The 26,435-nt window shown below is 45.6% G+C and overlaps 1 protein-coding gene across 2 annotated transcripts in view; it reads right to left on the bottom strand.

Moving 5' to 3' along the window:
- Positions 1-26,435, bottom strand: part of LOC110507925 (chloride channel protein 2) — a 211,224-nt gene that overhangs the window by 16,227 nt on the left and 168,562 nt on the right. The window contains exons 16-21 of one of the 2 annotated variants that reach the window (XM_036964661.1): positions 20,971-21,104; positions 16,581-16,771; positions 11,877-11,994; positions 10,786-10,856; positions 10,444-10,524; positions 4,164-4,202 (exon numbers count right to left, since the gene is read on the bottom strand). In XM_036964661.1, the coding sequence (XP_036820556.1) occupies positions 4,164-4,202; positions 10,444-10,524; positions 10,786-10,856; positions 11,877-11,994; positions 16,581-16,771; positions 20,971-21,104 (634 nt within the window). The remainder of the gene's footprint in view (positions 1-4,163; positions 4,203-10,443; positions 10,525-10,785; positions 10,857-11,876; positions 11,995-16,580; positions 16,772-20,970; positions 21,105-26,435) is intronic. The other variant, XM_036964662.1, reaches the window with a different exon arrangement.

Below are 26,435 nucleotides of genomic sequence, written 5' to 3'. Positions count from 1 at the left end.
ACCCCATTCATTAGACAATATGTATATGTATATATATATATACACACTACCGGTCAACATTTTTTTCTTTATTTGTACTATTTTCTACATTGTAGAATAATAGTGAAGGCATCAAAACAATGAAATAACACATACAGAACTTTGTAGCAAGCAAAAAAGTGTTAAACAAATCAAAATACACTACTGTTCAAAAGTTCGGGGTCACTTAGAAATGTTCTTGTTTTTTAAAGAAAAGCACATTTTTGTCCATTAAAATAACATAACAAATTGATCAGAAATACAGTGTAGACATTGTTAGTGTTGTAAATGACTATTGTAGCTGGAAACGGCCATTTTTTTAAATGGAACATCTTCTAATAGCCACCCTTTTCCTTGATGACAGCTTTGCACACTCTTGGCATTCTCTCAACCAGCTTCATGCGGAATGTTTTTCCAACAGTCTTGAAGGAGTTCCCACATATGCTGAGCACTTGTTGGCTGCTTTTCCTTCACTCTGTGGTCTGACTCATCCCAAACCATCTCAATTTGGTTGAGGTCGGGGAATTGTGGAGGCCAGGTCATCTGATGCAGCACTCCATCACTCTTCTTCTTGGTAAAATAGCCCTTACACAGGCTGGAGGTCTGTTGGGTCACTGTCCAGCTAAAAAATAAATGATAGTCCCACTAAGCCCAAACCAGATGGGATGGTGTATCGCTGCATAATGCTGTGGTAGCCTTTCTGGTTAATTGTTCTTTGAATTCTAAACAAATCACAGACAGTGTCACCAGCAAAGAACCCCCACACCATAAAATCTCCTCCTCCATGGTTTACGGTGGGAAATACACATCATCCGTTCACCCACACCGCATCTCAGAAAGTCACAGCGATTGGAACCAAAAATCTCCAATTTGGACTCTAGCTAGACCAAAGGACAAATTTCAACCGGTCTAATGTCCATTGCTTGTATTTCTTGGCCCAAGCAAGTCTCTTCTTCTAATTGGTGTCCTTTAGTAGAGGTTTCTTTGCAGATATTCGACCATGAAGGCCTGATAAACACAGTCTCCTGTGAATAGTTGATGTTGAGTCTGGTAGCTTTAATGAACGTATCCTCTGCAGCAGAGGTAACTCTGGGTCTTCCATTGCTGTGGCCGTCCTCATGAGAGCCAGTTTCATCATAGTGCTTGATGGTTTTTGCGACTGCACTTGAAGAAACTTTCAAATTTCAAGAACTTTGAAAGTTTCTTCAAGTTTCTTCAAGTGCAGTCGCAAAAACCATCAAGCGCTATGATGAAACTGTCTTAAATTAATGATGGAATGTCATTTCTCTTTGCTTATTTGAGCTGTTCTTGCCATAATATGGACTTGGTCTTTACCAAATAGGGCTATCTTCTGTATACCCCTTTACCTTGTCACAACACAATTGATTGGCTGAAATGCAATAAGAAGGAAAGAAATTCCACAAATGAACTTTTAAGAAGGCACACCTATTAATTGAAATGCATTCCAAGTGACTACCTCATGAAGCTGGTTGAGAGAATGCCAAGAATGTGCAAAGCTGTCATCAATGCAAAGGGTGGCTACTTTGAAGAATCTCAAATCTCAAATCTATTTTGATTTGTTTAACACTTTTTTGGTATATACACTGCTCAAAAAAATAAAGGGAACACTAAAATAACATCCTAGATCTGAATGAATGAAATATTCTTATTAAATACTATTTTCTTTACATAGTTGAATGTGCACACAACAATTATCAACAACAATTATCAATGGAAATCACATTTATCAACCCATGGAGGTCTGGATTTGGAGTCACACTCAAAATTAAAGTGGAAAACCACACTACAGGCTGATCCAACTTTGATGTAATGTCCTTAAAACAAGTCAAAATGAGGCTCAGTAGTGTGTGTGGCCTCCACGTGCCTGTATGACCTCCCTACAACGCCTGGGCATGCTCCTGATGAGGTGGCGGATGGTCTCCTGAGGGATCTCCTCCCAGACCTGGACTAAAGCATCCGCCAACTCCTGGACAGTCTGTGGTGCAACGTGGCGTTGGTGGATGGAGCGAGACATGATGTCCCAGATGTGCTCAATTGGATTCAGGTCTGGGGAACGGGCGGGCCAGTCCATAGCATCAATGCCTTCCTCTTGCAGGAACTGCTGACACACTCCAGCCACATGAGGTCTAGCATTGTCTTGCATTAGGAGGAAGCCAGGGCCAACCACACCAGCATATGGTCTCACAAGGGGTCTGAGGATCTCATCTCGGTACCTAATGGCAGTCAGGCTACCTCCTGGCAAGCACAAGAAATGCCACCCCACACCATGACTGACCCACCGCCAAACCGGTCATGCTGGAGGATCATTTTGCAGGTAGCAGAACGTTCTCCACGGCGTCTCCAGACTCTGTCACGTCTGTCACATGTGCTCAGTGTGAACCTGCTTTCATCTGTGAAGAGCACAGGGCGCCAGTGGCGAATTTGCCAATCTTGGTGTTCTCTGGCAAATGCCAAACGTCCTGCACGGTGTTCGGCTGTAAGCACAACCCCCACCTGTGGACGTCGGGCCCTCATACCACCCTCACGGAGTCGGTTTCTGACCGTTTGAGCAGACACATGCACATTTGTGGCCTGCTGGAGGTCATTTTGCAGGGCTCTGGCAGTGCTCCTCCTTGCACAAAGGCGGAGGTAGCGGTCCTGCTGCTGGGTTGTTGCCCTCCTACGGCCTCCTCCACATCTCCTGATGTACTGGCCAATCTCCTGGTAGCACCTCCATGCTCTGGACACTACGCTGACAGACACAGCAAACATCAGACACAGCAAACCTTCTTGCCATAGCTCGCATTGATGTGCCATCCTGGATGAGCTTCACTACCTGAGCCACTTGTGTGGGTTGTAGATTCCGAATCATGCTACCACTAGAGTGAAAGCACCCTCAGCATTCAAAAGTGACCAAAACATCAGCCAGGAAGCATAGGAACTGAGAAGTGGTCTGTGGTCACCACCTGCAGAACCACTCCTTCATTGGGGGTGTCTTGCTAATTGCCTATAATTTCCACCTGTTGTCTATTCCATTTGCACAACAGCATGTGAAATTTATTGTCAATCAGTGTTGCTTCCTAAGTGGACAGTTAGATGTCACAGAAGTGTGATTGACTTGGAGTTACATTGTGTTGTTTAAGTGTTCCCTTTATTTTTTTGAGCAGTGTATATATATATATATATATATATATATATATATATATATATATATATATATATATATATATATAGACATATTTGTGTTTTAGACAGAGCTTCGGGGCACCATATTTATTCGCCGTATACACACACAGAGTCCCTCCCCAATAAATTGTTCTGAAGTGTCAGTCCTATATATATAGATATAAGAAAGATCAGGAAACAATTTATTATTAATATGTATTTAACCCCTTATTTTTGGCACTAAAGAGTCTCCATATATACTTCCATAAGGTTTTTCAACTGGTACTGGGGGACCTTCACACAAGTCGTGTGAGCCCTGTGGGTGTCCAAGAGCAAAACAACATGTACATGTTCGTGAAAGTCTCACCTTTCCACAGAGGGGTATTAGTGTGTAGCCCAAAATGTTTGGACACTACAGACAGAAGTTGGCAGATCGGCTGTACCGACTACCGACGAGTCACAAGGCGCTTGTGGAGTCGAAGAGTCTCCTCTTTCCATAGAGGGGTCATATCGTTCGGACGCTACAGACAATTATGTGAGAAGACCAATTTTCGGATGTCTCATGGTCTGACAAACACCGCTCTAGCTCTGTCACCTTTCACCGCTGATGCGGAAGTGCGAGATAGGCGAATGCAGTGGATTGACACACATCCAATGCAAAAAAAAAAAAAACGTCAATTTTTATGTGGATTTTTGTATTATGTTAATTAGATATCCACTGGGGCGCGGCCATCGACCTTAGAGGGTAGAGGCTAGGTTGTTGCCTGTTTTATTTGGCTACACAGTGCCTGGCTGTGGTCTCTGGTGCAGAGATAATAGATGCCCATAGAGTTTCCAGCTTTGATAAAGCTCTTCATACACAGTGACTTATTATTCCCCTGATAACCAATCAATACACCGTAGCATAGACATAGACAGCACTGATACATCCTGAGAGAAAAGGGAGAAAGAGGGAGAGAAAGTGTGTTGTAGGGTCTCACCTCTCTGATGGTCATGTCATCATCCACATCAAAGTCATCCTGAGAGGAGAGGGACAGGAAACAGATCAACACACTTACACTGCAAACACACACCAAAAATACTTGTATGCACGGCCGCACACAAACACTACAGACAAGTACAACGTCTAAATGACAGTAAATAACTTAAGATACAAACCCAATGACACACAGTACACTCATACCACAAAGAAAACACTTGTCCATGTCGTGGCCACATAGCGGTCAAACTGAACACAGTTACAAAACGAAAAGGCAGATGGAGAGATGTGACAAGAGAGACTAAATTAATAACTACACAGATGACCATGGTGGGGGTTGAAAATGTACTTGAAACAGATGAGGATAATAATGGTTTGCATTCATAAACAGTGCTTTTCACAAGGTCTCATTCATAAACAGTGCTTTTCACAAGGTCTCATTCATAAACAGTGCTTTTCACAAGGTCTCATTCATAAACAGTGCTTTTCACAAGGTCTCATTCATAAACAGTGCTTTTCACAAGGTCTCATTCATAAACAGTGCTTTTCACAAGGTCTCATTCATAAACAGTGCTTTTCACAAGGTCTCATTAATAAACAGTGCTTTTCACAAGGTCTCATTCATAAACAGTGCTTTTCACAAGGTCTCATTCATAAACAGTGCTTTTCACAAGGTCTCATTCATAAACAGTGCTTTTCACAAGGTCTCATTCATAAACAGTGCTTTTCACAAGGTCTCATTCATAAACAGTGCTTTTCACAAGGTCTCATTCATAAACAGTGCTTTTCACAAGGTCTCAAAGTACAGATGGGATGATTGGCACTGAAGGATTTGACCATGGACTGATGATGGCCACAGTTTGGATATGTGCCGGGCGGGCCTGAAAACCTGAGAGAGTTCTACAGTGCTGAGTGGTACTTTAGTGTGTGTGTGGGTCAATGTCAAAAGGTGTGTGTAGAGCCCAATTTGGACAGGAAACTTTTTCTGGGGGAGCTCAGGTTATATAATTAACAAAATCACCACATCCATAATTTTCGTCCTGTCCGTAATTTTCTGCCACGTCAGTAATTTTTGTTAGGCAGGAAGATTATTAAGCTCCTAGGTGGCGCAGTGGTCTAAGCCACTGCATCTCCATACAGCCTGGTTCAAATCCAGGCTGCATCACATCTGGCTGTGATTGGGAGTAATAGGGTAATGTACAATTGGGGTAGGCTGTCATGGTAAATAAGAATTTGTTCTTAACTGACTTGCCTAGTTAAATAAATACAAATATTATCCCAAAAACCTACTGTTTTCCGGGAAACTCCCAGGTCCAGTCCCGTGCGATTCGTCATCCCTGTGTTTTGAGGGATATTACAGAGTTTAACAGGTGCTGCACCCAGTTTGGGTTAGAACATGGGAACAAATTAAGTGCTATGCATGTAGCATACAGATGAATGACCCGTTTTGTCACATATCAACTTTCCTAGAGCCATACTTCTCTTTTCAAAGATGACGTGGACAATATTGTGCCGATGATTTGCCAAATATGTCAGTTAATTAAATGTCTGCGTAGGTTACAGTTTATGGTTCTTATTGATATGCATTATTAGTTTGACTTTCTCCGAACTGAAGGACAATATTAGGCTATCCCTGGACATCATAACTGAAGGCCATCAGGCCAATATTAGGCTATCCCTGGACATCATAACTGAAAGCCATCAGGCCAATATTAGGCTATCCCTGGACATCATAACTGAAGGCATCAGGCCAATATTAGGCTATTCCTGGACATCATAACTGAAGGCCATCATTCCAATATGAGGCTATCCCTGGACATTATAACTGAAGGCCATCAGGCCAATATTAGGCTATCCCTGGACATCATAACTGAAGGCCATCATTCCAATATGAGGCTATCCCTGGACATTATAACTGAAGGCCATCAGGCCAATATTAGGCTATCCCTGGACATCATAACTGAAGGCCATCATTCCAATATGAGGCTATCCCTGGACATCATAACTGAAGGCCATCAGGCCAATATTAGGCTATCCCTGGACATCATAACTGAAGGCCATCATTCCAATATGAGGCTATCCCTGGACATCATAACTAAAGGCCATCAGGCCAATATTAGGCTATCCCTGGACATCATAACTGAAGGCCATCATTCCAATATGAGGCTATCCCTGGACATCATAACTGAAGGCCATCAGGCCAATATTATGCTATCCCTGGACATCATAACTGAAGGCCATCATTCCAATATTAGGCTATCCCTGGACATCATAACTGAAGGCCATCAGGCCAATATTAGGCTATCCCTGGACATCATAACTGAAAGCCATCAGGCCAATATTAGGCTATCCCTGGACATCATAACTGAAAGCCATCAGGCCAATATTAGGATATCCCTGGACATCATAACTGAAGGCATCAGGCCAATATTAGGCTATCCCTGGACATCATAACTGAAAGCCACCAGGCCAATATTAGGCTATCCCTGGACATCATAACTGAAAGCCACCAGGCCAATATTAGGCTATCCCTGGACATCATAACTGAAGGCCATCAGGCCAATATTAGGCTATCCCTGGACATCATAACTGAAGGCCATCAGGCCAATATTAGGCTATCCCTGGACATCATAACTGAAGGCCATCATTCCAATATGAGGCTATCCCTGGACATCATAACTGAAGGCCATCATTCCAATATGAGGCTATCCCTGGACATCATAACTGAAGGCCATCAGGCCAATATTAGGCTATCCCTGGACATCATAACTGAAGGCCATCAGGCCAATATTAGGCTATCCCTGGACATAGGAAGTATCTTCACGCCTAAAAGAACCTCCAGGCTTCCGTCAAAACAGTCAATTTTGAATGAGGAAGAAAATTATTACAGGGGCAGTTTGGCCATACCTATCCCGTCTTCAAATTTCTAGTGGAAAAATGGACATGCTGGGGTAGTAATTACATAACCGATGTTCTACAGCACATGTTTCAAACTCATTCCACGGGGGGGGGGGGGGGGGGCGAGTGTTTGTGAGTTTTTGCCTCACCCTTGTACTCAATTGATGATTTAAACGAAAGGAAAAAACAGACACTCTGCCCTCCGTGGAATGAGTTTGACACCCCTGTTCTATAGTAATACTAGTCCCGTGAGAATAGGGCTTATGTGTGACTTTAGTGTAAAAGGGTGTGTGTGTGTGTGTGTGTGTGTGTGTGTTTATTAATTTCTCTCCGTCTACCTCCACACCTGATCCCTCTCCCAGCCTCAGGCCCTAGGGGGTGATGGGAGCCCTGAGCTCATTTATCCACCCGCCTGCAGTGGCTGACCTACCTGTAACCCTGGCAACAGTTGCTGTGGGGCCCGGCTGGTCAAGGTGACCTCCCTACTGTAGAATTATAGAACCAGAACCAGAAGCCAGATGTGTCTGGAGTTGACAACACCATCACCACTGACACCAACATGGACTGACAGTCTGCTAGCACTGCATTTTACAGTCCTGTTTCCACCAGTTTTTACCTGCTACTTACTCCCATGAGGTCAATGGGTACTTTTCTGGTACACATTTAGCAGAATTGAACACATTGGTTACTACCATTACTTTCTAAGTAGATACATATGGTACATTCAAATAAAAGTGCTGCTGTCAAACCTGTACACCTCTCCAAAATCAGGACACTGCACAGATGAAAGAGGTGTGTGTGTGTGTGTGTGTGTGTGTGTGTGTGTGTGTGTGTGTGTGTGTGTAGAAGAATCAGTATAATACAGAGATGTAGTTGTTTGATATAGAACATCTACCACCTGCATGTGGTGGAAGTGAGTGTTTTTGGGAGAGAGACAGAGCAGGGGATGCTGGCCCATGTTGCTGGTCCATGTGGACTCCAATGCTTCCCACAATTGTGTCAAGTTCACTGGATGTCCTTTGGGTGGTAGACCATTCTTGATACACACAGGAAACTGTTGAGCGTGAAAACCCAGCAGCGTTGCAGTTCTTGACACATTCAAACCGGTGCCTCTGGCACCGACTACCATACCCCGTTCAAAGGCACTTAAATCTTTTGACTTCACACATACACAATCTATGTCTCAATTGTCTCAAGAATTAAAAATCTCCATTGTCTCCTCCACTTCATCTACACTGATTGAAGTGGATTTAACAGGTGACATCTCTCTTCCTTCATCTTGATCTATCTATTGATTTATATTTCTGCATCTGTGTGTCTCTCTTAATCTAATCGAAGTGTGCTGCTCCTTCTCTTAGTGTCTTGACCCCAGTGTTGGTCCACTGCAATCCAGACATCAAACTACTCAACAAGCTTAAATTCAGGGCCAGCACAGAATATAACAAACATACACACACACTCGCTGACAATGCCATTCCCAGTGTGATTCTAAAGGCGGAGAATAAATCTGGACAAACACAACGTCCATTAATAAGGCATGAAACCGCTCAGTGACGTGTTGTCTGGTCTACTCTCGTTAAGAGGAAAGAGAGAAAGAATGAGAAAACACTGAGCTCTGAAAGGCCAGGATCATTTCTCTGGGATGGAATACTCAAGTAATTTACCCTGCATCAATATTTCACACTGGATACAGAGAGGGAAGGCAGGAAGGAAGGTAGACCGGAGGGGGAAGGAGGAGGAGGTGGGAAAAAAGGAGGATCAGGTAGGGAAAGGATGAAAAGGGAAGGGTAAGAAAGAGAGAAATAGTGACGCAGAGAGGTAGATAAAAAGAGGGGAAATGAGAGTAATTTGGAGAGAGAAGGGGGCTGTGACCTACAGCTCAGGGGGAGAAAGAGAAGTAATAACTTCATTTCTTTAAGATGCGGGGGTGTACTGTAGTGTCGTCGGAAGTCTTGGGTAAATATTTTAATACATTTGTTTGTTCATATTTATGTTTAGGGCCTGTGTGGCCAAATGGATTCTGAGTAACCACACACTCCCTCTGAATACTAATATCTATAATCAACACTAACAAACACCCTAGCATAAACACACACATACATACACACCTAGAGGGTAGTTGTGCCTAATTAGCTCATCAAAGCTTTATAATTACTAATGTCTCTACATCACCAAAATATTCAGGGCATCAATTTTGTACCATTAGGTTTAGGCTATCAATGTTTAATGACATTAAAACCTTTCACTATTACATTTCCAGTTTGCTGTTCTCTTGACTATTTATGAATAAAACAATAATTAGCATTTTATATTTTGTCAGAGGGGTACATGCAACATTTTATCATGTTTTAAATGTTGCAATCATCATTCTTAATTCAGAATTGGGCAGTTGTTTCATTGATGGACATGCATCACTGTTAAAGCGTAGCAGCTTTGGTAATTGGACAGTGTATTTTGGTTTATGGTTTCCTTGGTGGTTGTATTTGTAATTGCTTGGTCATTGAACAGGAGGACTAGAACTGCTTGTCTTACCAACAGGATACATATCTGATTTCTGTTAATAATATATGCCATTTAGCAGATGCTTTTATCCAAATCGACTTAGTCATGCGTGCATACATTTTACGTATGGATGGTCCCGGGAATCGAACCCACTACCCTGGCGGTGGAAGCACCATGTTCTACCAACTAAGCAACACAGGGCCACAAGCATGTCATGAAATACCACCTCCCCCCACCCCACCCCACCCCACCCCGCTCCCATCCCAATCCAAACCTCTCCCCCCTCCCTCTATCCCTAGTATAACTTGTGTCCTCATGACAAATGGTATGAACAACTACAGCAGATGAACAAGTGGGAGGGGTTTGGTTCTGTGGAGGGGTGGACTGTAGCGCTACAGGCCTCACCCACAAACCAGTAGAAGGTCACTGATTGGACACCTCTAATGACATGGCTGATGATGGACAGCGTAGCAGCATGCTTTGGTTGAACCGCCACATCCCTTAAGTTAACCACAACTTAACCACACCACCCTTACTGAGGAAAGACCACGTTTGGACCACAAACCCGGTTTGTAGTCTTTTGGGGTTCAGGGTGTCATAGCTATAGGGGCGGTCGAGTTCTCCATGACCCCTACTGACCTCTTGACCAATCAGTTTTGACAATGTTTGTATTCAGTTTGCATTCTAACAGCCAATCAGAAGAAGAGGACTAGGGGTCAGAGGTCAGTAATGGTTCACAGACAGGGAGGAGGACGTTCAACACATTTGGCTCGATGGCACAGTCCATCGGCATGGATTAGCACTGCAGTAGATGGCGATTGGTTGATTGGATGGCTGTCCAGTTGCTGGGCAGTTTCCGCAGGCATTCCCGGCGTTCTTACCACGACGGATATCCGGACACGCTTGGGTGGCCTCCTAAACTCAGGAGTCGCAGTGTTGATGTTGATGTTGACATTCTTGTTCTTCCAGCGGCCAAAGACAAGAACAACATTAACACAACGCCTCCGCAATGCTGGGCAAACGCTCACCCCACCACTCTCAGAAACAGACACTTGAGTCTCCCAGAGAGAGTGGAGAGTAGGACAGGGCAGGAATGGGTTATGTGTAGGAGAGAGTTGGGAGATTCTGAGCTTGGAGGAGAGAATAGGAAGAGTTTGTAGGAGGTAAGGGGAGTGTGTGTGTGTGTGTGAGTGTGTGTGAGTGTTTTAAAACAGGTGTCTCACCTCCAGGCCTTCTGTCTCAGGGTTGACACAGAAGAGATTCTTTAAGGTGCTGCTAGAGTGGTCCTGTGGACCTGAGAGAGAGAGAGAGAGAGAGAGAGAGAGAGAGAGAGAGAGAGAGAGAGAGAGAGAAGAGAGAGCGAGAGAAGAGAGAGACCATTGAAGCAGCTCAAAAAAATCAAAAAGTACTTAGTTGTTTAATAATTTTTAAAGGTCATTGGGGGTACGGGGGGACGGAGGGGGTCATACAATGGATCATTTAGCTAGCAATGTGATTTTGAATTTTAGGACCCCTTTAGGAAAAAATAAAAATATATGATCAAATACTGAATTTGGCCTTTACTACTATAGCTCAGAGAAACACACAAATGGCTTGCAGAGCTGTCATCAAGGCAAAGGGTGGCAACTTTGAAGAATCTCAAAAATAAAATATATTTTGATGTGTTATTTCATAGTTTTGATGTCTTCACTATTATTCTACAATGTAGAAAATAGTAAAAATAAAGAAAAACCCTTGAATGAGTAGGTGTGTCCAAACTTTAGACATTTTTTTTTACAACCAAAGTTTTACTGATTTTTTTTAACAACCGGTATCAGTTACCTTCAGACGTGTCACGTGACACTTATGGGGGTCGTAGAGCTAAACGGAGAACACCATCATGTTCGTGAGAATCTCCCCTCTCCACATTTGTTTGTAGCCCAAACAGTTCGGATGCTACAAACAGAAGCTGGCAGATGGACTGTAACGAATTCAGACGAGTACCACCCTCATGTTCGTGAGAGTCTCCCCTTTCCATAGAGTGGTCATAATAGTTTGTAGGTCAAACTGTTCAGACGCTACAGATGTTTTCATGAGAAGACCGAATTTCACCGCTCTAGCTTTGCCACCTTTCACTGTAGATGCGGAAGTGCGATATCGGCGGACGAGGTGGATTGAGACTCATCCAATGCAAAAAAAAAGATATCTCTAGCTTAAACTGACACATTTTGATGTTACTATGTTACTATGTTATTATGTTACTTAGATTGACGCACCGATGCATCAATCAACTCTAGGGGGTTAAGGGTTTGTGTGTGTGTGTGTGTGTGCTTACTTGTGGGTATGGGTATCCCAGTGGGGCGGTCCACCACAGAGGGTCTCTTCAGGGCTGGCTTCAGTGGCTTCATAGAGGGGGTAGGGGTGGGACTGAAGGTAGACTCCTCTGTCGAGATCTACACACACACACACACACACACACGCACGTTACACTCTGAATACATTTAATCAATAGTACAGTACATGTTGTACCTACATCCCTTTTACACATTCCACACACATCACTGTAGTTTAGTTTGGGGGAAATGGTCCCAGAGTGCGAGTTTCTTTTCACTCTGTTCTAAGTAAGAATGATCCAATAACAAGGTATACTTATAGGCAAACTCCCTAGCCAACACTCTCACATGCAGTTCTGGAGATCAACATGTGCTTCACCCCCCCCCCCCCCCCCCCCCCCCTAACACCTCCTCTCTTCCTCCTCCTCCTCTCTCCACCCATGCCTTTCCCCACCCCTCTTTATATCTAATTTGTATTTGATTGTCGTTCACTCTCCTCCTGACTCATCAATCCAATGGGTTGCTCTCTATCCTGTCTCACCACCTCTATTACAACCCCCCCCCCCCGCCACACACACACAGCCTGATGGTAGGAATAGAGAAAGCAAGAGAGGGAGAGAATGAGATGAGATTGTGAGAATATGGAGAGAGCTAAAGAAGGAGACAGAATGAAAAAGTGAGAAGAAAAGTCAATAGATCGGAGGAAACACCAGAGCTGAAAATATGTAGGAGAAAGTGGAGATGAGGATAGAGATATATTAGATACTTTTTTATTTTATTACGATCCCCATTAGCCGGCGCCAAAAGCAACAGCTAGTCTTACTGGGGTCTGACACATCACGAAAAATACATTACAGACAAAAGACTTTACAATTGACATACATTTAAAAACATGTAGTCCAGTACATACAGACAACAAGTAGGTCACATGGGGGAGAGACGTTGTGCCATGAGGTGTGTTGCTTTATTCGTTTTTTGAAACCATGTTTGCTGTTCACTTGCACTATATGAGATGGAAGAGAGTTCCATGTAATCATGGCTCTGTATAATAGTGTATGTTTCCTTGAATTTGTTCTGGACAGGGGGACTGTGAAAAGACCCCCGGTGGCATGACTGCTGTGGTAAATGTGTATGACAGTTGACTATGCAAACTATTTGGAATTTTCAACACCTTCATCTTTTTCATAAAAATAAGAGGTGATACAGTCAGTCTTTCATAAACTCTTAGCCAGGAGAGACTGGCATGCATAGTATTATGATAACAATAAAGAGCACAACATGCTGCTCTGTTCTGGGCCAGCTGCAGCTTTACTAAGTGTTTCTTAGCAGCACTTGACCATGTGGCTGGACAATAATCAAGATAAGATCAAACTAGAGCCTGTCGGATTTGCTTTGTGGAATGTGGTGTCAAAAAAGCAGAGCATCTCGTTATCACGGACAGACCTCTTCCCATCTTTACAACCATTGAATCAATGTTTTGACCATGACAGTTTACAATCTAAGGTAACACCAAGTAATTTAGTCTCCTCAACTTGCTCAACAGCCGCACAATTCATTACCAGATTCAGCTAGAACTTAGGAAATGATTTGTACCAAATACAATGCTCTTAGTTTTAGAGATGTTCAGGACCAGTTTATTACTGGCCACCCATTCCAAAACAGACTGCAACTCTTTGTTAAGGGTTTCAGTGACTTCATTAGCTGCGGTTGCTGACGCATACAGAGGTGAATCATCAGCATACATGAACACACATGCTTTGTTTAATGCCAGTGGCAGGTCATTGGTAAAATAGAAAAGAGTGGAGGGTCTAGAACTGCCCTGCGGTACACCACACTTTACATGTTTGACATTAGAGAAGCTTCCATTAAAGAAAACCCTCTGAGTTCTATTCGATAGATAGCTCTGAATCCACGATATGACAGAGGTTGAAAAGTCATAGCACATACGTTTTCTCAACAACAGGTTATGGTCAATAATATCAAAGGCTGCACTGAAATCTAACAGTACAGATCCCACAATCTTCTTATCACTTTCTTTCAACCAATCATCAGTAATTTGTGTCAATGCAGTACATGTCGAGTGCCCTTCTCTATAAGCATGCTGAAAGTCTAATGTTAATTTGTTTACAGAAAAATAGGGGGAAATTAGGGGAGTCCTGAAGGGAAGTCCTGGGGGGAAAAGCTGAAATAAACGCTTGTTTCCCCTCTTCTCCTCTTCCCCGCCACCCCCTCCCTTCCTCTCCTCCTCTTCCCCCCCACCGGCCTGCTGTGAATGGCTGAGTATCACTCCACTAGCCTGGGGCGGGGTGCAGGAGTGGTGCAGGGAGGAGGAACCAGATCAGTATTCTGAATACAGCAGTGCTAGCCCTCAAAATAAAGCTAGACATTGGCAACCACAAAACCACAATTTCAGCTGTGTGTGCCAGTGCTCACACACACACACACACACACACACACACACACACACACACACACACACACACACACACACAAACACACGCACAACCCCATGCACACACACACACAAGCACAACCGCATGTGCGCACACACACAAGCACAACTGCATGCGCGCACACACACAAGTGTGTACTGACTGCACATCCTAAGACACATCTCCTTCTCGGTCTCTCTTTCCGTCAGTCCCTCTCGCTCTCCTTTGTCACTGTCTCTCTCTCCGTCGGGCCCTCTCTCTCTGTTCAATTCAATTCAAGGGCTTTATTGGCATGGGAAACATATTTTAACACTACCAAAGCAAGTGAAGTAGATAATAAATAAAAGTGAAATAAACAATAAAAATGAACAGTAAACATTACACACACAGTTCCAAAAGAATAAAGACATTTCAAATGTCATAATGTCTACATACAGTGTTGTGGCAATAGGTCACAAATCTTGCTGCTGTGATGGCACACCATGGTATTTCACCCAGTAGACATGGGAATTTATCAAAATCCACAATTCTTTGTGGATCTGTGTAATCTGAGGGAAATATGTCTCTCTAATATGGTCATACATTGGGCAGGAGGTTAGGAAGTGCAGCTCAGTTTACACCTCATTTTGTGGGCAGTGGGCACATAGCCTGTCTTCTCTTGAGAGCCAGGTCTGCCTACAGCGGCCTTTCTCAATAGCAAGGCTATGCTCACTGAGTCTGTACATAGTCAAAGCTTTCCTTAAGTTTGAGTCACAGTGGTCAGGTGTTCTGCTACTGGGTACTCTCTATTTCGGGCCAAATAGCATTTGTTTCTCTCTAACTCTCCTTCTCTGTCAGTCCCTCTGTTTGTTTTTCAGTCATTTAAGAACAAATTCTTATTTTCAATGACAGCCTACCCCAGCCAAACCCGTATGACGCTGTGCCAATTGTGCGCCGCCATATGAGACTCCCAATCACTACAGGATGTGATAAAGCCTGAATTCGAACCAGGGACTGTAGTTATGCCTCTTGCACTAACATGCAATGCCTTAGACCACTGAGACACTCGGGAGCCCAGCCTCTTCTTCTGTTTCTCTCTGTCAGTCTCTCTCTCCTTCTTTCACTCCCTCTCGCTCACTCTGTCTATTATTGATGGGACAATAAAGGCTTGTTAAAACTGTTTCTCTCACATATCAACCATGGGACTAGAACAATTTTATAGCATTTTATTTTTTTTCTCATACTGGTTGTCAAATGGAGCCAGTGAAGCAGATGGAGTCAGCTACCACTGTATTTGCTATAGTTCTGGTTCTCCTGTGTCTCTAAGCTGACCTGGTATCCTATCCTCCTCCACTGATCCAGTCTTCAAGACGTTTTGGGTAAAAATCCAAACTTATACAGCGTTATGTGTACTGTTAGCTTGGTGTGGTACTGGGGATTCCAGACATGACGGACCTCATAGAGTGTAACGTTTAGCTCGGTGTGGTACTGGAAATTCCAGACATGACGGACCTCATAGAGTGTAACGTTTAGCTCGGTGTGGTACTGGGGATTCCAGACATGACGGACCTCATAGTGTCTACTGTTAGCTTGGTGTGGTACTGGGGACTCCAGACATGACTGACCTCATAGTGTCTACTGTTAGCTTGGTGTGGTACTGGGGACTCCAGACATGACTGACCTCATAGTGTCTACTGTTAGCTTGGTGTGGTACTGGGGACTCCAGACATGACTGACCTCATATTGTCTACTGTTAGCTTGGTGTGGTACTGGGGACTCCAGACATGACTGACCTCATAGTGTCTACTGTTAGCTTGGTGTGGTACTGGGGACTCCAGACATGACTGACCTCATAGTGTCTACTGTTAGCTTGGTGTGGTACTGGGGACTCCAGACATGACTGACCTCATAGTGTCTACTGTTAGCTTGGTGTGGTACTGGGGACTCCAGACATGACTGACCTCATAGTGTGTACTGTTAGCTTGGTGTGGTACTGGGGATTCCAGACATGACTGACCTCATAGAGTGTAACGTTTAGCTCGGTGTGGTACTGGGGATTCCAGACATGACTGACCTCATAGTGTGTATTGTTAGCTTGGTGTGGTACTGGGGATTCCAGACATGACTGACCTCATAGAGTGTAACGTTTAGCTCGGTGTGGTACTGGGGACTCCAGACATGACTGACCTCATAGAGTGTAACGTTTAGCTCGGTGTGGTACTGGGGACTCCAGACATGACTGACCTCATAGAGTGTAACGTTTAGCTCGGTGTGGGTTGTTAAGACTGTACTTACCTGGAACCGGACCTCCTGGTTAACCCTCTGGGAGCCGTCCTCGCTGCCCGGATGGGAGACCATCGACAAGCGCTTCTTCTCAGCAGTAGCCCGGTCTCTCAGGTACTCCAGTCTCCGTGGCCGGCCCAGCTGTAGGGACAGGAGGGCCTGGAGCTGGGCACGCTCAATAGAACCCAGCAGGATCATTGACTCTGAGGGGTGGGGGAGAGAGAGGGAGAGAGAGAAGGGAGGGAGGGGGAGTGAGAAGGAGTGATGATGAGGTAGAAAAAAGGAGGGGGAGAGAGAAAGAGAGCAGGGAAAGTGAGGGGCAGGAAGGGAGAGATGGATGGAGAGAAATATGAGATGAGAGTGCAAGTAAGAAGGGAATGGGGTGATGAAGAGAGGACAGATATGATGGGATGAAAGGCAGAGGAGAGACAGATGAGAATAAAAAGAAGAGGGATGATGGAAGAGAAGAGAAATAGAGAGAGAGGGGCCAGGAGATTAGAATGAGAGAGGAGGGGGATATGTGATGGAGGAGAGGAGAAAGAGAGGTCTTCTAGAACAGTAGTTAATGTGCAGGGGACTCCTAACACATGTTTCTGCATGGTAAGTTATGTAACTAACAACAGCCAGGCGTCTGAGTTTGAGCGTGTGTGTGTGTCAAATCAAATCAAATTTTATTTGTCACATACACATGGTTAGCAGATGTTAATGCGAGTGTAGCGAAATGCTTGTGCTTCTAGTTCCGACAATGCAGTAATAACCAACAAGTAATCTAACTAACAATTCCAAAACTACTGTCTTATACACAGTGTAAGGGGATAAAGAATATGTACATAAAGATATATGGAGGAGTGATGGTACAGAGCAGCATAGGCAAGATACAGTAGATGGTATCGAGTACAGTATATACATATGAGATGAGTATGTAAACAAAGTGGCATAGTTAAAGTGGCTAGTGATACATGTATTACATAAGGATGCAGTAGATTATATAGAGTACAGTATATACGTATACATATGAGATGAATAATGTAGGGTATGTAAACATTATATTAGGTAGCATTGTTTAAAGTGGCTAGTGATATATTTTACATAATTTCCCATCAATTCCCATTATTAAAGTGGCTGGAGTTGAGTCAGTGTGTTGGCAGCAGCCACTCAATGTTAGTGGTGGCTGTTTAACAGTCTGATGGCCTTGAGATAGAAGCTGTTTTTAAGTCTCTCGGTCCCATCTTTGATGCACCTGTACTGACCTCGCCTTCTGGATGATAGCGGGGTGAACAGGCAGTGGCTCGGGTGGTTGTTGTCCTTGATGATCTTTATGGCCTTCCTGTAACATCGGGTGGTGTAGGTGTCCTGGAGGGCAGGTAGTTTGCCCCCGGTGATGCGTTGTGCAGACCTCACTACCCTCTGGAGAGCCTTACGGTTGTGGGCGGAGCAGTTGCCGTACCAGGCGGTGATACAGCCTGACAGGATGCTCTCGATTGTGCATCTGTAGAAGTTTGTGAGTGCTTTTGGTGACAAGCCAAATTTCTTCAGCATCCTGAGGTTGAAGAGGCGCTGCTGCGCCTTCGTCACGATGCTGTCTGTGTGAGTGGAGCAATTCAGTTTGTCTGTGATGTGTATGCCGAGGAACTTAAAACTTACTACCCTCTCCACTACTGTTCCATCGATGTGGATAGGGGGGTGTTCCCTCTGCTGTTTCCTGAAGTCCACAATCATCCCCTAAGTTTTGTTGACGTTGAGTGTGAGGTTATTTTCCTGACACCACACTCCGAGGGCCCTCACCTCCTCCCTGTAGGCCGTCTCGTCGTTGTTGGTAATCAAGCCTACCACTGTTGTGTCGTCCGCAAACTTGATGATTGAGTTGGAGGCGTGCGTGGCCACGCAGTCGTGGGTGAACAGGGAGTACAGGAGAGGGCTCAGAACGCACCCTTGTGGGGCCCCAGTGTTGAGGATCAGCGGGGTGGAGATGTTGTTGCCTACCCTCACCACCTGGGGGCGGCCCGTCAGGAAGTCCAGTACCCAGTTGCACAGGGCGGGGTCGAGACCCAGGGTCTCGAGCTTGATGACGAGCTTGGAGGGTACTATGGTGTTGAATGCCGAGCTGTAGTCGATGAACAGCATTCTCACATAGGTATTCCTCTTGTCCAGATGGGTTAGGGCAGTGTGCAGTGTGGTTGAGATTGCATCATCTGTGGACCTATTTGGGCGGTAAGCAAATTGGAGTGGGTCTAGGGTGACAGGTAGGGTGGAGGTGATATGGTCCTTGACTAGTCTCTCAAAGCACTTCATGATGACGGAAGTGAGTGCTACGGGGCGGTAGTCGTTTAGCTCAGTTACCTTAGCTTTCTTGGGAACAGGAACAATGGTGGCCCTCTTGAAGCATGTGGGAACAGCAGACTGATATAGGGATTGATTGAATATGTCCGTAAACACACCGGCCAGCTGGTCTGCGCATGCTCTGAGGGCGCGGCTGGGGATGCCGTCTGGGCCTGCAGCCTTGCGAGGGTTAACACGTTTAAATGTTTTACTCACCTCGGCTGCAGTGAAGGAGAGTCCGCATGTTTTCGTTGCAGGCCGTGTCAGTGGCACTGTATTGTCCTCAAAGCGGGCAAAAAAGTGATTTATTCTGCCTGGGAGCAAGACATCCTGGTCCGTGACTGGGCTGGTTTTCTTCTTGTAGTCCGTGATTGACTGTAGACCCTGCCACATACCTCTTGTGTCTGAGCCGTTGAATTGAGATTCTACTTTGTCTCTATACTGACGCTTAGCTTGTTTGATAGCCTTGCGGAGGGAATAGCTGCACTGTTTGTATTCGGTCATGTTACCAGTCACCTTGCCCTGATTAAAAGCAGTGGTTCGCGCTTTCAGTTTCACGCGAATGCTGCCATCAATCCACGGTTTCTGGTTAGGGAATGTTTTAATCGTTGCTATGGGAACGACATCTTCAACGCACGTTCTAATGAACTTGCACACCGAATCAGCGTATTCGTCAATGTTGTTATCTGACGCAATACGAAACATATCCCAGTCCACGTGATGGAAACAGTCTTGGAGTGTGGAATCAGCTTGGTCGGACCAGCGTTGGACAGACCTCAGCGTGGGAGCTTCTTGTTTTAGTTTCTGTCTGTAGGCAGGGATGAGCAAAATGGAGTCGTGGGCAGCTTTTCCGAAAGGAGGGTGGGGCAGGGCCTTATATGCGTCGCAGAAGTTAGAATAACAATGATCCAAGGTTTTTCCAGCCCTGGTTGCGCAATCGATATGTTGATACAATTTAGGGAGTCTTGTTTTCAGATTAGCCTTGTTAAAATCCCAAGCTACAATGAATGCAGCCTCAGGATGTATGGATTCCAGTTTGCAAAGAGTCAAATAAAGTTCGTTCAGAGCCATCGATGTGTCTGCTTGGGGGGGAATATATACGGCTGTGATTGTAATCGAAGAGAATTCTCTTAGTAGATAATGCGGTCGACATTTGATTGTGAGGAATTCTAAATCAGGTGAACAGAAGGATTTGAGTTCCTGTATGTTTCTGTGATCACACCACGTCTCGTTAGCCATAAGGCATACGCCCCCGCCCCTCTTCTTACCAGAAAGATGTTTGTTTCTATCGGCGCGATGCGTGGAGAAACCCGCTTGCTGCACCGCCTCCGATAGCGTCTCTCCAGTGAGCCATGTTTCCGTGAAGCAAAGAACGTTACAGTCTCTGATGTCCCTCTGGAATGCTACCCTTGCTCGGATTTCATCAACCTTGTTGTCAAGAGACTGGACATTGGCGAGAAGAATGCTAGGGAGTGGTGCACGATGTGCCCGTCTCCGGAGTCTGACCAGAAGACCGCCTCGTTTCCCTCTTTTACGGAGTCGTTCTTTTGGGTCGCCAGCTGGGATCCATTCCGTTGTCCTGGTTGAAAGGCAGAACACAGGATCCGCTTCACGAAAATCATATTCTTGGTTGTACTGATGGTGAGTTGACGCTGATCTTATATTCAGTAGTTCTTCTCGACTGTATGTAATGAAACCTAAGATGACCTGGGGTACTAATGTAAGAAATAACACGTAAAAAAACAAAAAACTGCATCGTTTCCTAGGAACACGAAGCGAGGCGGCCATCTCTGTTGGCGCCATGGCAACCAATCAATCAATGTGTGTGTGTGTGTGTGTGTGTGTGTGTGTGTGTGTGTACACAACGGGGTGTGTATGAGGGGGTGTGTTTGTTTGTTTAAAATAATTGCCCCAGCTAATTGCTTTGGCATCGCTACACAATTACAGACTTGGCATACTGTATAAGAATATATAACTTGAATGTGTGTGTGGGGGAGTATTTATTTGACGGAAAATGTTCTGTAGTGTGTGTAATTTGTGTGTGTGTCTGCGTCTGTAAAGTATGAGTATGTGCTTGTCTCACCACTGGACTCGAGCAGGGCCAGGGTCTTGAGGTGTCCAGCCAGCAGTACATCATGCAGGTCTCTGTAGCAGCAGTTGAGGGTGATGTAGGTCACATCCCTGATCATGATGTCCTCCACACGAATATTATACTTCCTGAATGTCGATAGGAGAGAGGGGTGACGAGGGAGGAGTGGAAGAGAGGGAGGGGTTATTAGCACCACCTATACAGTCAGTGAGTGATAACTATTAGAAAATCGGAGTGAAAAGTTAAGCCCCCCAAAAAATGTAATCTGTCAATTCCTCTGTCCTTTCAGAGGTGACTGTGGAACAACATCCTAGTCAGTCCTGAACTTATTGCTACAGAGGTGACTGTGGAACAACATCCTAGTCAGTCCTGAACTTATTGCTACAGAGGTGAGGTTGCATCCGGACGTAATAGTTGTACTGTATAGGAGGTGACTGTGTGAGAGAGCAGGTTCTGCCTCAGAATATTTGTGGTTCTACCCCTCTACCCCGGTCACACAGTACACTAGACAGGTTTCCTTCCTGCCAGACAGGCTGAGCGTGCCAACCTCCGACACGACAGCAGCACTAAGTTCCGCTGCCAAGTTCTGTCTGTGCCAACCCCGACGCAGGCCTTCCCTCTGTCCCTCTACAAGATCTAAAACCCATACACATGTACTGCCCGGTTTCTGTACACCAATACAATAACCCCCTCTGTAGCTTTAAACCAGGGAATCACTTCCCAAGTATTCCCACAAATAAAAAAAGTTATATGTGATAGTGTCTCAATGTAAATAAGGTATGAAATTATTATTTTCAAATGCAATCCCTTTTTAGACAAATTATTATAATTACGTTCCGGCCCCTGGACCAGCCGCTCCGACAAAAATCGGCCCACGTTTGAATCTAGTTGCCTAGTCCTGCTTTAAACCAATACAATAATCCTCTAAACAGCAGACCTTATATAATGAGAACTTCAATGGTTCTGAAACCAACAAACAGAAACCTGTCTCTTACAGTATTTGTCTCATAACTTCAGAGTACAGTGGACTGTAGGCATATTGCCACACACACACACACACAGAGAAAAAGTGATGTGCATGTAATTGTTGCCTCACCTCGCTCTCCAACCAGCTAGATGGTGCCGACAGACATGGCAGCTCTAATTCTAGCAACTTTGCAGTATTTTGTTTTTTGTATTTTATTTCTCGCATTAAAGCCCAGAAAGTTTGTGTTATTACATACAGCCAGAAATAACTTTTGGATATCAGAGTGGCGGTAACTCACCAGCATTATGACCAGGATTCCGACTTTCCCAAATTGGGTCCTTTGTTTGTACCACTCAGGGCAATTGAACTTATCCCAGAGGCTGCTCCAAGACGCTGACGGCGGAGAAGAGGTATTCGGAGTGGACTTCTAGTCCGACTCAGGAGGTGTATATTACTCGCTAGTGTTCAGTCTTTGGACAACAAAGTAGACGAGCTCAGAACGAAGATCTCCTTCCAGAGAGACATCAGGGACTGTAACATACTCTGCATCACGGAATCCTGGCTCTCTCCGGATATCCTGTCACACCCTGACCATAGTTTGCTTTGTATGTTTCTATGTTTTGTTTGGTCAGGGTGTGATCTGAGTGGGCATTCTATGTTAGATGTCTTGTTTGTCTGTTTCTGTGTTTGGGCTTGATATGGTTCTCAATCAGAGGCAGGTGTTAGTCATTGTCTCTGATTGGGAACCATATTTAGGTAGCCTGTTTGGTGTTGGGGTTTGTGGGTGATTGTTCCTGTCTTTGTGTTTGTTACACCAGATAGGGCTGTTTTCGTTTTTTTCATGTTTTCTTGTTTTTTGTATATTGTTCTATTTTCATCTTTATTAAAGATGTATCACAATAACCATGCTGCGTTTTGGTCCGCCTCTCCTTCAACAGAAGAATCCCGTTACAGAATCACCCACTACAACAGCACCAAGCGGCGTGGTGACAGGCAGCGGCAGCAGGAGCAGCGCGAGGAGTACTGGACATGGGAGGATGAGTTGGATGGAAAAGGACCCTGGGCACAGCCTGGAGAATATTGCCGCCCCAAAGAAGAGCTGGAGGCGGAGAAGGCGGAGAGGCGCTGGTATGAGGAGGCAGCACGGCGGCGTGGATGGAAGCCAGAGAGTCAGCCGCAAAAATGTCTTGGGGGAGGCACACAGGAAGTGTGGCGAAGCCAGGTAGGAGACCTGCGCCAACTTCCTGTGCTTACCGGGGGGCTAGAGAGACCGGGCAGGCACTGTGTTATGCTGTGAAGCGCACGGTGTCCCCAGTGCGGGTGCATAGCCCGGTGCGGTACATACCAGCTCCGCGTATCGGCCGGGCTAGAGTGGGCATCGAGCCAAGTGCCATGAAGCCGGATCTACGCATCTGGTATCCAGTGCGTCTCCTTGGGCCGGCTTACATGGCACCAGCCTTGCGCATGGTGTCCCCGGTTCGCCTGCATAGCCCAGTGCGGGCTATTCCACCTCGCCGCACTGGCAGGGCGACCGGGAGCATTCAACCAGGTAAGGTTGGGCAGGCTCGGTGCTCAAGAGCTCCAGTGCGCCTGCACGGTCCGGTCTATCCGGTACCACCTCCACGCACCAGCCCTCCGGTGGCAGCCCCCCGCACCAGGCTGTCTCTCCGTCTCATCCCTACAGGTGCTCCCGCCTGTCCAGTGCTGCCGGAGCCTTCCTCCTCTCCAGCGCTGCCGGAGCCTTCCTCCTCACCAGCGCTGCCGGAGTCTCCTGCCTGTCCAGCGTTGCCAGAGCTTTTCTCCTCTCCAGCGCTGCCGGAGTCTCCCGCCTGTCCAGCGCTGTCGGAGCCTTCCTCCTCGCCAGCGCTGTCGGAGTCTCCCGCCTGTTCAGCACTGCCGGAGCCTTCCTCCTCTACAGCGCTGCCGGAGTGTCCCGCCTGTCTGCAAGGAGCTGCCAGTCTGCAAGGAGCTGGCAGTCTGCAAGGAGCTGCCAGAGCCGCCAGTCTGCATGGAGCAGCCAGAGCCGCCAGTCTGCATGGAGCAGCCAGAGCCGCCAGTCTGCATGGAGCAGCCAGAGCCGCCAGCCAGTACGGAGCTGCCCCTCTGTCCTGAGCTGCCCCTCTGTCCCGAGCTGCCCCTCTGTCCCGAGCTGCCCCTCTGTCCCGAGCTGCCCCTCTGTCCCGAGCTGCCCCTCTGTCCAGTGTTCATGTCTTTGTGTTTGTTACACCAGATAGGGCTGTTTTCGTTTTTTTCACGTTTTCTTGTTTTTTTGTATATTGTTCTATTTTCATCTTTATTAAAGATGTATCACAATAACCACGCTGCGTTTTGGTCCGCCTCTCCTTCAACAGAAGAACCCCGTTCCCAGATAAGCTTAACACCTTCTTTGCCCGCTCTCAAGGACTGTGGGCTCTCGTTCTCTGTGGCCGACGTGAGTAAGACATTTAAATGCGTTAACCCTCGCAAGGCTGCATCCCTAGTCGCGTCCTCAGAGCATGTGCAGTCCAGCTGGATGGAGTGTTTACGGACATATTCAATGTCTCCCTATCCCAGTCTGCTGTCCCCACTTGCTTCAAGGTGTCAACTATTGTTCCTGTACCCAAGAAAGCAAAGGTAACTGAATTAAATGACTATCGCTTTGAGAGGCTAGTTAAGGATCATATCACTTCTACCTTACCTGACACCATAGACCCACTTCAATTTGCATACCGCCCCAATAGATCCACAGTCGATGCAATCGCCATCGTTGACCTAAATGACTAATGATGATAAATAGAATACACCTGTGTGTAATCAAGTCTCCGTATAAATGCACCTGCACTGTGATAGTCTCAGAGGTCCGTCAAAAGCGCAGAGAGCATCATGAAGAACAAGGAACACACCAGGCGGGTCCGAGATACTGTTGTGAAGAAGTTTAAAGCCGGATTTGGATACAAAAAGATTTCCCAAGCTTTAAACATCCCAAGGAGCACTGTGCAAGCGATAATATTGAAATGGAAGGAGTATCAGACCACTGCAAATCTACCAAGACCTGGCCGTCCCTCTAAACTTTCAGCTCATACAAGGAGAAGACTGATCAGAGATGCAGCCAAGAGGCCCATGATCACTCTGGATGAACTGCAGAGATCTACAGCTGAGGTGGGAGACTCTGTCCATAGGACAACAATCAGTCGTATATTGCACAAATCTGGCCTTTATGGAAGAGTGGCAAGAAGAAAGCCATTTCTTAAAGATATCCATAAAAAGTGTTGTTTAAAGTTTGCCACAAGCCACCTGGGAGACACACCAAACATGTGGAAGAAGGTGCTCTGGTCAGATGAAACCAAAATTGAACTTTTTGGCAACAATGCAAAACGTTATGTTTGGCGTAAAAGCAACACAGCTCATCACCCTGAACACACCATCCCCACTGTCAAACATGGTGGTGGCAGCATCATGGTTTGGGCCTGCTTTTCTTCAGCAGGGACAGGGAAGATGGTTAAAATTGATGGGAAGATGGATGGAGCCAAATACAGGACCATTCTGGAAGAAAACCTGATGGAGTCTGCAAAAGACCTGAGACTGGGACGGAGATTTGTCTTCCAACAAGACAATGATCCAAAACATAAAGCAAAATCTACAATGGAATGGTTCAAAAATAAACATATCCAGGTGTTAGAATGGCCAAGTCAAGGTCCAGACCTGAATCCAATCGAGAATCTGTGGAAAGAACTGAAAACTGCTGTTCACAAATGCTCTCCATCCAACCTCACTGAGCTCGAGCTGTTTTGCAAGGAGGAATGGGAAAAAATGTCAGTCTCTCGATGTGCAAAACTGATAGAGACATACCCCAAGCGACTTACAGCTGTAATCGCAGCAAAAGGTGGCGCTACAAAGTATTAATTTAAGGGGGCTGAATAATTTTGCACGCCCAATTTTTCAGTTTTTGATTTGTTAAAAAAGTTTGAAATATCCAATAAATGTCGTTCCACTTCATGATTGTGTCCCACTAGTTGTTGATTCTTCACAAAAAAATACAGTTTTACATGTTTATGTTTGAAGCCTAAAATGTGGCAAAAGGTCGCAAAGTTCAAGGGGGCCAAATACTTTCGCAAGGCACTGTATGTAGGGCTGTATCACCACCTGGTACAGCAACGGCATTGCCCGCAACCGCAGAGGCTGGTGTGGTCTGCCCAAAGCATCACCAGGGGCCACTGCCTGCCCTCCAGGACACCTACAGCACCCAATGTCACAGGAAGGCAAAAAAATATATAATCAAGGACATCAACCACCATCAATCACAGCCCGTTTACCCCGCTACCATACAGAAGGCAAGGTCAGTGCAGGTGCATCAACATAAACAAAAAAAAACAAAAACAGCTTCCATTTCAAGGCCATCAGACTGTTAAATAGCCATCACTAGCCGGCTACCACACGGTTACGCAACCATGCTCCTTAGAGGCTGCTTCCCTATATATGTAGACATGGAATCACTGGTCACTTTAATAATGGA

The sequence above is a fragment of the Oncorhynchus mykiss genome, chromosome 27 (genome assembly GCF_013265735.2).
Source record: "Oncorhynchus mykiss isolate Arlee chromosome 27, USDA_OmykA_1.1, whole genome shotgun sequence".
NCBI lineage: Eukaryota > Metazoa > Chordata > Actinopteri > Salmoniformes > Salmonidae > Oncorhynchus > Oncorhynchus mykiss.
The sequence above is the reverse complement of the archived record's forward strand: the minus strand, read 5'-3'. Positions and strand labels throughout refer to the sequence as shown.